Below are 12,679 nucleotides of genomic sequence, written 5' to 3'. Positions count from 1 at the left end.
TATTCCCTGTAAGTGAGTGAACTGGTTTATTAAGTTACTTTGGTAAAATAGCTTCCTGTCTTTAAATGGAAATATTGTTCCTGGAAAGGTGGTATTGTGAATCCTGGGGCCACTGAGACAGAATCTTGTTGGACTGACCTTTATGAGTTTCTTTATTATTAATTATATGCTGCAGGAAGTAGCATACAGTTAATTTGATAGTTCTTTGTGGAAATAACTTATCTTGGTAAAACCAGCTTTGATAATGTCCAAGTAGTACATTTTCACAATGAGAATTAAACAAAAAACAAAGCAAATTAAAGAGTGTAAATCTATTTTTAAACAATCCAAAAAAGTAGCTACACTTATTTTCAACCTTGAAACTTAATTATGGTCTGTTTTTTAAATGGTTACATAAGGCACATTTAAAAAGATTGATGTCAATTTTAAAATCTCAATGCAGTGGATAAATTTCTGGGGAAGAAAATATATTCAACAAGAAAAAGAAAATCTGAATAGGCCAATAATCTAGGAAGAAAGTGATAAAGTTGGCAAAGAAACACCACCCCAAAATACCGAAAGGTTTTATAGAGGAATCATTCCCATGGTAAATAGAAAAAGACAATCTAGCTAATTTGGAGACATAGATATAATATTGACAGGGAAGTGGCAACAGTACAATGCCAACAACAGAAAGATGTGGGATTGATTGACAAAGAGAAACCCAATCTAAAGTAAATCTCTTCATTAGTTGTACTCGTTTTTGTCAATTATACTACATATGGTTTTAAAAGACAAATCATTATACATGGTTTATTCATTGTAATGAAAAACATCATTAAGAGGTGGAATATAATCCTCCTCTCATTAAATCTGAGCTGGCCTTCATGACTCTCCTATAATCAATAGAATGCATTGAAATAATTTCTGCCATGATCTCTTGGAATGCTTGCTCTTCAGATGTTCTCTCTGAAAAGCCAGCCACCATACTGTAAAAAGCCCAAGCAAATAGAGATGCTTTGAGATACTCTAGGGGATAGTTCAGATGAGCTCTGGGATGACACCCAGCATCAGTGGCTCCCATGTGAGTGACTCATCTTTGACATCCAGCCAGGTCGAGTCTTTAGATGACTGCACATACAAGATACCACAAAAGATAACTGCCTATTAAGTCCTTCCCACATCTCTGAACTACAAAATCACTCAAATTTTGGGAATATGTTTTGCAGCAATAGATAACCGAACCACCTGCCTAGACCAAAGTCTCAATTCACCCCCCACCGCCCTGCAAATTTCTGTTTGGCCCAGTGAAACTAATGAGGGGGTTGGTGAATGACAGAGGCCACCAAATGCAGAAACTTAATGATTAGAGGTTAAAGGTACAAGTAAATTTGTGATACCAGCCTGATGCCCTAAAAGGGCAGATTGGACCAGCTAATTTTGAGGATACCTCAACATAAACTTGGGGACCAGGCCACACTGGCCACCTTGCAGTGAAACCAGAGGACAGCACAAGGACTCCAGCCTGCAGATTTGAGGCCCCTTCTCTCTCACAACCAAGAACTCATGTAAGCTATCTTCACCTCCAACCCCAATCCCCCCTTCCTCCCATGACATCGGGAAGAATATCAGGGTGAAGAGGAAGAAATATGAAAGGGTGAGATTTAAGTGACAGACTGAATTACTTAAATGATTACACACTTTCACAGAAAGATCCTATGATAACGGACAAAATTAAGCTCAACTCCATGCTGCAATTAAGGAAGATTGTATTCATTAGAGAAAATTAAAAAGCCACTTATAGTGTTTAAAAATGTTTTTGATCCCACTACTTATGTACCTGTATTGAAATAATTATTTCTTAAAAAGAAGTAAGTTGATTTTAAGCTCTAAATGTACCCAAATCACTAGACACAGGTCAGGCTTTCTTTGCCTAGAGGGTTTACAGTATAGTAACAACTTAAAGACTAGGAGGAAATGGTGTGATATCTGATAATGACATGTTTAAAATAACTATTTATAACTTAAAGGCTATCCTCCTTGGTTGTTTGAATTATTTGAATAAAGAGCAAGAACAAATATAAACAATCTAGATTTTAATTGATTGTGTTTGTCATCGATAATAGCTTTCAGTTGTTAAACACCAATTAAATAGCAACCTTTTACATTCATTATTCATTCTCTCTTGCTCTTATACCGGCCAAAGAAAGCATCCCATTTTACAGAAGAGGGCAGCATGCAAGGTGAAAGGCTAAACTTGCCCTAGATTACCCAGCTAATAACTGCTAGAATCAGGCTTCAAACTGGAGTGTACTTGACCTCAAACTAGGACTGTTCTGTTTCCATTACAACTGGATACCTTCCTATTCCTATAGCCATTAAGATTTATATTCATTTTTACTTTTCACGTTTTTTAGTTTGTAAGACCACACAGAGATAACTAACCTCTAAGCATCCTTGGAAAATAAAATATTGACAACAGCAAAGCACGACATAGGATTAAAATGGAAAGATACTTCACAAAGCAGAAAACCTTTAGCTCTTAAGCACCATGAAAGTTTATGGAACCCTGACACTGTAAAATATTTTCATGGCTGGGTGATGGGGAGATAACAGACACTAGTGAAGGTTGTACAAGTAGAATAAAGGACACATTACTTTGTTTTATTTTTATTAAATTAATAGTTTAAAAAGTTGAAGTGTTTGGAGATGACCCTGCCCAAGTGCAAAGTTTTTGTTTTTAAAACAATACTAATAGCAAACAATGTGCATTTTGCACTTTTTACAACTATCTCTGCATGCTTCAGTATGATAAAGAATAGGGAAATCATTTGACTTTTTCCATGTTAAAAATTCAGAATATTGAAAGCACATTAAATTGAGAATGTTTACGAAGGAAACTTAGAGGAAAAACTGCCTTGCATAATGTAGGTAATGAATATTTGTTGGTTTGATTTTTTTTTAAAGAATAGTGTTTTTCATTTTGGTTAATTCTCTCCTGAGAATTCTATTTATATACATGGTTAATTTACTTTTGCTGTGCCAACAATTACGTTTAGATTTCTGTATCTTTGCTGGTGATGAACATCATGCTATCTTATGAGGTCTTAAATTTACCTAGCATTTTCCATTTTATTATTAAACCACTGATTTACAAGTGCAATGTCCACTAAAAGCATAGTTTTATGATTCTTTCTGAGTTAGGTAATGAAAATACGTCCTATTGGTAATATAGTATAAGATTGCCTTATATGACTTCTGGAAGATACATTTTTTTAAGTTAATCTGAGTATATCATTTGCGATGACTCCAAAACAGGAAAAGAAATAAGATTCATATTAAGTTGCATATTTGAAAGTTGCAAAGAAAATAGATCTTAAAAGTTCTCATCACAAGAAAACAAATTTTGTAACCATGTATGGCGACAGATGTTAACTAGACTTACTATGGTAATCATTTTGCAATATATACAAATGTCAAATTACTATGTTGTATACCTGAAACTAAAATAATGCTATAAGTCAACAAAAAAGATTTTAAATAAGAAAACACAATTCCTTTACAAATACAATCTATAGTTGAGTGAAAAATACCTGCTACAAAAGATATTACAAAGGGATAAGCATACAATATCAAATAAAGGGATGGATTAATAATATACATGTCAGTATATGTATATAATGTATAGTAATATATAGTAATATATGTAGTATATCCATTTATTTGATATATTTGATATGATATGTAGTAATTTATATATAATATATAATGTAGTCTGTGTATGTATGTATGTATGTATGTATGTATATGTGTGTGTGTGTATGCCTTCCCTTTATTTGATATCATATGCCTATCCTTTGGTATATTTTAAACAAATGATGTCAGGAGAATATTCACCAAAATGTTAATAGAGTTTGCTGTGGATGGCAGGATTCCAGGTAATTTTAATTTTTTTCTTTATTCTTTTCTGAGTTATTTTGTGTTTTTACAATGAGTGTATATATTTTTACAAAAATAATAGAGATTTCTAAAAAAAAACACACAGAAATTTTGATCACAGATAATATACTTCATTCCAAACTCTACAACAATCAATCAAGAAGCACACAGTGAATATACTGTGTTTCCAACAAGTGGACACCATGTTGCTTTTTCTAACTCTAAGTCTTGCTTCATGAATTCCATAGCTAATTCAACAGCAACCTCTTTAAGCAATTTGCCTTTATCATGTCTACCAAGGCATCATTCTTGGTTTTCATTAAACAAAAACCCTCTTTCTGTTTTCATAATTAATTTGTTTATGTACTATTAATCCAATTATAACAATTACAATATGTGCAACAGGTAAGTAAGCATTAACTCAACTGAATAGGAGCAGAAGCATGTGGGTGGTGTAGGTTGGGTTCTCCAGGAAACACACTGAAGTGAAGATTTGGGTACAGGAAGTTCATTAATAACTATTATCAGAAACAACACCCACAGGGAAGTGATGAAAGCCCATAACTAGGCAGAGGGAGAACTACAATATGGTAACAACAGAGGCGCCAGCCAGTCCCTGGAAAAGCTCTGCAGCTGAGATGGCTCTTCAAAGTTGTCCCAAAACAATGCAAGGACCTTCAGACTCCTATACCCACTGACTAGTCATTGGATTTAGGTGGTCTCTAGGGCAGGAATGTAATGTAACCTTGAGTGAGGCAACTTCCTTCTTCCAAGGGCAATTCCTCTGGGGGGATTCAGCTGTGAGCCCCTGACATTTCAACATTCGTAACAGCTAAAAGAATGGGTGCCTCAGTCCTGGGGTTTGGGGGGGTGGTGATAATTTGGGTAGCATACCACAGCAACCACCACGTCCATACTCTAACCATTCAGATATGCTTCCTTCATTTATCTACCCAATATGGGAACAACTTCCTGAGGGTTCTGATGGGTCTCATTTTCTGGAAAATCGTACAAGAGGACAGCTAGTGGATTAACGGTACGTTGTAGCTCATTTCAAGATCACATTTGACTCTCATTGTCTCCTTCCTAGTAGAATGAGAAGTAGAGAGGAGTAATGAGAAGTAGGATGTCCACTCACCCTCAGCTAACAGCTCTGCTGCTCCAAGGGACTTACCTTGTGAGCAATACAGACCCGCATCCCTGAGTGCTGTGAGTCCCTTGTCCCTATGCCCTCTCAGACCGTGGCAGTTACGCTTGTCCATTTACCATCAAAACTGAATAGGGAAGAACCAAGGGACACCCCAGTGGAGCTTCTGGATGTGAAACATTTTTTTCTTGCCTCAATTGTGTAAAATAAATACTATTTCTTCCTGATCAGTAGGTTCAATTACCCTCCAGTACAAGTATGTGGATTCTTTTGTTTTCTACTAATCCATTAGCACCAGGAGCCCTAAATGACAAGACAGTTTGTAGCTGAATTTAATGGGACTAATAACAATCAGTTTAGTGGAAACACTCCCCTTTGAGAACTAGAACCTCCAGATACTCAAAACGTCGAGTTGAGGGTACAGGAAGCACAAACTCCCCCAAGTGGGTCATTGAGGGCAAAGCCAGTTTCACTTCCTTCCCTTGGTTTCCTGTCCTATGTACTCTACTTACTGGGGACACAGTAGTATATAGGGTCATTACTTTAGGATGCATACTGCATCATGGAGTATGGGGTCCCATATGCATAGACCATCATCTCCAAGCTGACACCTCAGCTGCACCTTCAAAAGGCCGTTCTATACACTGTGAGGTCAGCAGCTTCTGTATGATGTGGCACGTGAGCGGTCCAGTGGATCCCATGGTCATGTGTCCTCTAATGCACTTCTATTGCTGTAAAGTGGGTCTCTTGGTCTGAAGTGATATTATGTAGATTTCAGGTTACTGATAAAATTGCTCTTAAACCCTCAGCTAGTGGTGTTGGCTGAGGCCCTGTGGAGAGGAAAGTAAACTCATGACCAGAATATGTTTGTTTCCAGTCAAGATAGATCAACTTATCACCATTGGTCTCCTTGAGGGTTGCTGCTGCGTCAGAATCTCCATTTGGTGATGAGTTGACATCAAGCCGAACTGAGCTGAACTCAACTGCTGCTGGCAGGTTGGACAGTTGGCCTAGGTACATGGAAACTCATAATGTGGGTCACATGCACACCTTTCATTGCTGCCACAATAGCTATTCAGTTCCTGAGCCAATGTGCCAACCCTGAGCCAATGTGCCAACCCTGGGGCGACTGATCGCAGAGGCTGCCTAGCATCAACTGGCCAGGTCATTTTGTCTGCTTGGTTGTCTTGTGCTTCCTCCATAGTGGGTGCTTTCTGATAGATGTGAACACTCAGTATAAAAATATTCACATTTCATATCACTTCCCATAGGCTTGATCACATCCTTCCTCCAGAACTCCCCGTCCCTGATCTTCCCAACTGCCTCCTTCCAAGCCCCCACCCTCCCAGCCCAACCATTTGTCATTCTCCACGGGTTTAATGTCTATTCTTATCTTGGGCCACCTCTCTTACACAAAGCAAATGACCAGGTGCACTAACTGAAACTCTTTCCAGTGGATTTCCCCTCACCAACATCTTCTAGGGCCACCTCTGAGTTGGACTTAATCCAAATTTTGACAATTCTGTTCTGTAAACGATACTGCTAAGTGAGTAAAAAGGCAAGCCACAGTCTGCAGAGAATACCTGCAAATTATATTTCTGACAAGGGCTTGTATCACAAAATGCATAAAGAATTTTTGAAACTCAATAATAAGAAAATAAGCAACCCAATAAAAAATAATGGGAAAAGCTTTGAATAGACAATTCACCAAAGAAGATATTCAGATGGCAAATATGTACATGAAAAGATGCTCCCTACCATTTGTCATTGGGGCAATACAAACTAATCATGAGGAGATAACACTACACACCCATGGCGTCAGAATGGCTTGTGAGAATGTGGAGAAACTAAAATGCTATATATTGCCAGTGGGAATGCAAAATGGTACAGCCATTTTAGAAAACAGCCTGGCAGTTTCTTTTAAACTTAAACATATACTTACCACATGACCCAACAATCTCACTCTTAGTTATTTATCCCCCCCCCCATGCACACACACCAAATGAAGACTTAAGTTCAAACAAAAACCTGTACTTGCGTTCAGTGTTTTTATTAATAGTTACCCGAAATTGTAAGCAACCCAAATGTCCTTCAACTAGTGAACGGATGAACAAACTCTCATCATCCATATAATAAAATATTATTTAGCTATAAAAAAATGAATCACTGTACAAGCAAGAACATGGAGGAATCTCAGATGCATTATGCTATGTGAAAAAAATCCAGATTCCAAAGGCTACATACCACATGATTCCATTTACATGACATTCTGGAAAACAAATCAGAGGTTGCCAGGGGCTGGGAGTAGAAGGCAGAGTTAGTACAAAGGGGCAGCATAAAAGAATTTGGGGTTCACAGAATGGTTCTGCATCTTGATTTGGGTAGTGGTTACGTGACTTTACGCATTTGTCGAAACTCATAGAACTGTATACCAGAAACAATACATTTTACTGTAAGCAATTTATTTTAAAAACTTAAGCGATTTCCAATTAAAAAACAGTTGTTATGTGCTGGCAGTAACCACCTATTTGATCTTACCTGAAAATCAGCATCTTTAAATGTGTAGCCATATACTATCGAACACCTGTTTTCAAATAGCTTTTGATGATGTCACTTTTTAAAATTGATATGTCTAGAAATGTAAAGAAAATAGGCTTGACCTCAAAGAGCCCATGTGTTAAGTCATTTCTTTCTCTTTATACATGGAAATATAAATTTAAGTGACAGATACAGAGGAAAATCTCTTTCACTTGTGAAACTGTCAAACCCTCCAGCACCAAGCCCACCTAGTATCCAGCTGGGGGCTGAGAAGGCCTCCACCTCATGCAGGCCTCCCTAACTTTTTTGAGCTCCCAACTCCATGGGAGCGTGTGTTTGTTTGGAGAGGCTCTCGCACAGGGGCACTGTGCTCCTCACAAGCACTGCCGTTCAGGACTCCTCCCCAGCCCCGGGGAGTGGGTTGGCCAGGCTGAGACAGGACTTGCTGGCTAGAGGGCAGATATGGTTGCTTTTTAGTAAACCCCTAGGAGAAGGGGTTTGACTTTATTTTCTTTAGAACTTGTAGTACTGGTGAGTTTTTGTTCTCCGCTTGGTCTTGGTCATCAACAAGAAAACTTCTACTCCATGTCTTATTCCACTAGGAAGGTGGCACAGAGCAATAGGACCGTAGGAAGAGTCCCTGGCAACATCCTGTAACACTCGTGTTGTGGCCAATACCGTGTTAGCATTGGGCAAGGGGTAGGGGGAAGGACAATGCATGAAGGAACCCAGCGTGCTGCAGCGCGTTCTTTGCATGGCTGACAATAAGGCCCCTAGGGTGAGTGATCTCTGAGGAGAAGATCATGCTGTTTGCTTTACACTGGCACAAGAGGCTCAAAGTGTGTTTTTGAATACATGAAATATGTGTTGAGAGAGAACAACCTGAAGGTTATAATGAGCAGGCTTATTTGAGGAATGGGGTGGCTAGAATAAAAGGGTAGCTCATTATGGACTGAAAAGGAAATGTCAGAATCCCAGAACTTGGAAGTGAAGCAATCCTATAATTATTTTAGGTCACTATAGAGGAGTAGAGCTGGAGATTGCTTGAGTTAAAGGAGCCAAACTAGGAGATTACGGTTTTGACTGGCTTCTCACATCCTTTGTTCATTCATTCATTCAACAAATAATTTTTGATGAGCACTATGTGCCCTGTACTAGGCCTCAGAGCTATGGCAATTAACATATTTTTCTGGTAATGCAGGATGGACATTATGGGGACTTAATACATTATAGGATAGTGATTTTGGAGTTGTGACTGCCTGGATTTTGAATCCCAGATCCAGATACTTAATAACAATGTGACTGATAAGTTACTGAACCCATTTGTGTCTCAGTTTCCTCGTCTGTCAAATAAAAATACTAGTAGTTCCTACTTGGTAGGGTTGTTGTAATTAATGTGGTAATTAGTGTGAAGTTTTAGAACAGTGCCTGAAACAGTAAGTACTCAATAATTATTAGCTATTAAAAATGTAAGTGGGTTATATACTTTAATGTCAGGTAGTCAAAAGTGTTACAAAGGAAAATAATTCAGATAAGGAGATACAGCGGATGGTAGAACTATTTTAGATCAGGTGTTGGGGGAGGTCTCTCTGAGGAGTGATTTATGAACAGGGACCTGAATGGTGGGTGTGAGAGGATAAGCCTAGGAAAGAGGTGGAGAAAACGATGCTGAAGGCAATTGTGAGCCAATCCCTACCCGCCGTGTGCTCTGCCCATTGACACCATTGGAAGACAGACGGTGGCTGGAGCTCTGAGCACCTACCGCGGGTGCCCTGTTAAGGCTATGTGAGGTGTCTTCTGGCAAATTAAGTTTCCAAGAGAGAGGGAAATTTGAGCTTAATGGCATGTTACATTTGTATCTATATAAAATGCTACTATTCGAATTAGAAAATGTTTACACCTCCACAGTCCCTCGTGCGTTTTAAAAAAATAGAAAAGTAATACAATATCTATAACTGTGCATATATTACCATCCTATTAAGCCCTGGAGCAAAATGAGTAGATATTGACACTAAGTAGCATATATAGACTATGAATAAATAGCCTCTTGTGAGTTGAGATTTTGCTTGCAAATGAGGAAGGTCCGGTTTTGCTGCCAAGGTGTTACAAAAAAAAAAAAAAAGCTATGGGTTTTCGGTGCTCTTTGAATTTTGCAATTCCACATAAAGGATTGTGAACCTGTAATAATATGCTCCCATGGGTCATCTGTAGGCTCCGCACTCTGGGGGCAACATGTAGAAGACAAAAATAAAAACCAAAACTGAACAATCTGTATAATTCTACCTTAGCTGCTGTTTTTGAAATACTTTATATCTGTCTCACATAAACTCCAGATACTCTACTTGAGATATCTTTAGAATACCCTCTCTCGGGTGCAGATGAGAACAGTGCAGCTCCATGGCTTTCCTAGAGGGAGGAATCCCTGCGGTGGGCCGAGGGCCTACACAGGTTTGTAGAGCTGATGGTATAAGCTTGTAGCACCAAGTTCCTGGCGACCAGAACGACCTTGTACCAAGAAGAAAACTTGCCAGTTTTTCCGTCTATTCAGCAAATTTTGTTTCTCAGGTAAACATCGCTTGGAACAAGAGTGGGAGTGACGTCTCCGTTCCAGTGTCTATCTGAGGAGCGTTCCCAAAGTGATTGGGTATTCAAAGCCCTTCAGGGCACACAGAAATACTGAATTTATTCTCAGAAACATTTGACATCAACAAGTCACGAAGGGATACAATAATAACCTGAACAACGTTCCCTTTCAATCAAATGTTTATTCAACGCTTAGTGCCAGAAGCTTCGAAAGAATGTAAACTGCGTCCCGTATCTCTGAGTTCTTTTGGTCTTCAGGAGCTGTATGCGGTTCCCCCTTGTCCTGGCTTCTTGGGGGGGGGGGGGTCCCAGCTCTTGCAGCCCCGCGCGGCGGGCCGGTCGGCCAGCCGCCACGGGGCTCCGGCCACAAGGGGGCGCTGCGGCCCCCCCTCTCCCGGGAGCGGTCGAGCCAGCCCGGTGGGTGTTTCTCTCTCCCTCTCGCGCTCTCTCCTCCCGGCCTCACATCCGGGTCTGGAGCGCGGCCGCCGCTGTCAGTGTTGGTGCTGGAGCGTCGGGGGCCGGGCCGGGGCGCAGTAAATGGCGGCGGAGGGAGGCGGAGCGGCGGCCGCGCTCAGCTCAGAGCCCCCGAAACTTTAGACTCGAAGCCCCACAACTTTCCGGGAAGTGCTGCCGCTCCGGGGGGCGTGAACGGAAGGGGAAGCCGAGGCGGAAAGTCTAGGGGAAGCGGCGGGGAGCCGGGGAGACTCGAACCCGCGGCGGGGGCGGTGGCGGAGTCCACCCGTGCCTCGCGCCGCCGCGGCCCCCCGCGCCGCGCCGAGCCTGGGACTGCGCGCGGGGCCTCGCCAGCGGCGGCGCGCTGAGCCCAGCCCGGCCCCCTCCTCGCGACCTCCGGGCCCTGTNAGGGGAAGCCGAGGCGGAAAGTCTAGGGGAAGCGGCGGGGAGCCGGGGAGACTCGAACCCGCGGCGGGGGCGGTGGCGGAGTCCACCCGTGCCTCCCGCCGAGCCGGAGCCGCGCGCCGCGCCGAGCCTGGGACTGCGCGCGGGGCCTCGCCAGCGGCGGCGCGCTGAGCCCAGCCCGGCCCCCTCCTCGCGACCTCCGGGCCCTGTTGCTCCGGCGCACCGCGCGCGTGAGGCCGGGGCCGGGGCTCCCGGCCGCTTCGGGGGGCGAGAAGAAAGCCGGGCCGCGCGCAGCCCCCACCGTCGCGTGGGGCCGGGCCCCGGGTGTTGCATGCGGGGCGAGGCGGCCGTGAGCCGGAGGCGAAGATGGAAGGCTTAACGCTGAGCGATGCGGAGCAGAAATACTACTCGGATCTCTTCTCCTACTGCGACATCGAGAGCACCAAGAAGGTGGCGGCCAACGGGCGGGTGCTGGAGCTGTTCCGGGCCGCGCAGCTGCCCAACGATGTGGTCCTGCAGGTAACGCCGCCGCCCTCGCCTCCCGCTGCGTCCGGGGGTCTGCCGGCCACCGGGAGGTCTTTTCCCGGCCGCTCGGGCCTCCAGCTGCCCGCCTCCGGAGGGTGGGAGTGGGCGCCGTTTCCAGAAGGGCCGGCGGTGGGCAGGTTCCCCCCGGCTCCACCGCGCTCGGCTGGGGCCGCAGGTGCCCGGGCGGCCCGCACTGGCGCCGCGGTCAAGGGGGAGGAGGGTTGCTCTTAGAGGACAAAAGTCGTGCATTGATACAGCGGGGGCGGACTTATGTTTATTAGCTCTGAAGAGACTAAGTCCTGTATTTCTCGGCCACCCCTCAGAATCTGTATTTTTCAACATTGGAAGAGCAACTTCAGAATCTTGGATTGTTAACATGCCTTTGATTCCTAGTCCTGTTGTATACATAGCTCTTCGGATCCTGCAGAGTAGTAAAAGTTATCAGTATAGTAGGTAAAATGTGTTTTAATTCTTGAATTAACCAAGAGACGCGATTAATTGGGTTTTCTAGGTTTAGGTAATGAAGAAGCAGTTTTTTTAAGGAAGCTAAAATTCTTAGGGAGGTTAAAAAATGTGAACTACTAGCTAGTAGTTCGCAAGAAGATCTGAAAAGAACTTGTAATTAACTGTAGAACGTGTGGCTGATGTAAACCGTACAGTTTTGGTAACATTTGGTGAAACGTGGATTTAGGCTGGGAGATAATTACTGGACAGCTGGAAATCAGACGGTGCACGTTTGCCTCAATCTGTAGCACTAGAGGAGCAAGCACAGTAAGTTTTAAACTTTCTCTGTCACATCTGTTTTTAAAATAGAAGGCTTCCTAGAATTTTTTATACAATGTATGTTGTGGACATTAATGTTACTCAGTTTAATGACGCGTAACTGCTGGTAAGAGTCTGTCTAAATACGTACCAAAACAGGTTTTAAGCTTTCATCTTTATGATGATCGAAGCTGGTTATCCAGACCTCCAAAACTTAAAGCCAGATGCATAATTATGATGTGCTGTAGCGTGGAGAGCACTGAATCAGGAGTTTTGAGGCCTGGGTCTTTGACCCCAGTCTGTTGTTAACCAGCACTGTGACTTTGGGCCCAGCACTTTCACTCTTCA

General features: G+C 42.7%; 1 protein-coding gene across 6 annotated transcripts in view; it reads left to right on the top strand.

Annotated features, from left to right (window-relative positions):
- The first annotated feature begins 11,097 nt into the window (after positions 1–11,097).
- The window catches only part of REPS1 (RALBP1 associated Eps domain containing 1), an 83,308-nt gene continuing 81,726 nt past the window's right edge, over positions 11,098–12,679 (top strand). For 3 of the 6 annotated variants that reach the window (XM_019648123.1, XM_019648125.1, XM_019648121.1), the window contains exon 1: positions 11,139–11,563. In XM_019648123.1, the coding sequence (XP_019503668.1) occupies positions 11,411–11,563 (153 nt within the window). In that variant the 5' untranslated portion in view covers positions 11,139–11,410. Of the gene's footprint in view, positions 11,564–12,201; positions 12,341–12,679 lie in introns of all 6 variants that reach the window. The other 3 variants (XM_019648126.1, XM_019648122.1, XM_019648124.1) reach the window with 3 other exon arrangements.

Source organism: Hipposideros armiger, unplaced genomic scaffold (genome assembly GCF_001890085.2).
Source record: "Hipposideros armiger isolate ML-2016 unplaced genomic scaffold, ASM189008v1 scaffold_120, whole genome shotgun sequence".
Lineage (NCBI taxonomy): Eukaryota > Metazoa > Chordata > Mammalia > Chiroptera > Hipposideridae > Hipposideros > Hipposideros armiger.
Note: the sequence above shows the minus strand (reverse complement) of the source record. Positions and strands in the feature narration are given on the sequence as shown.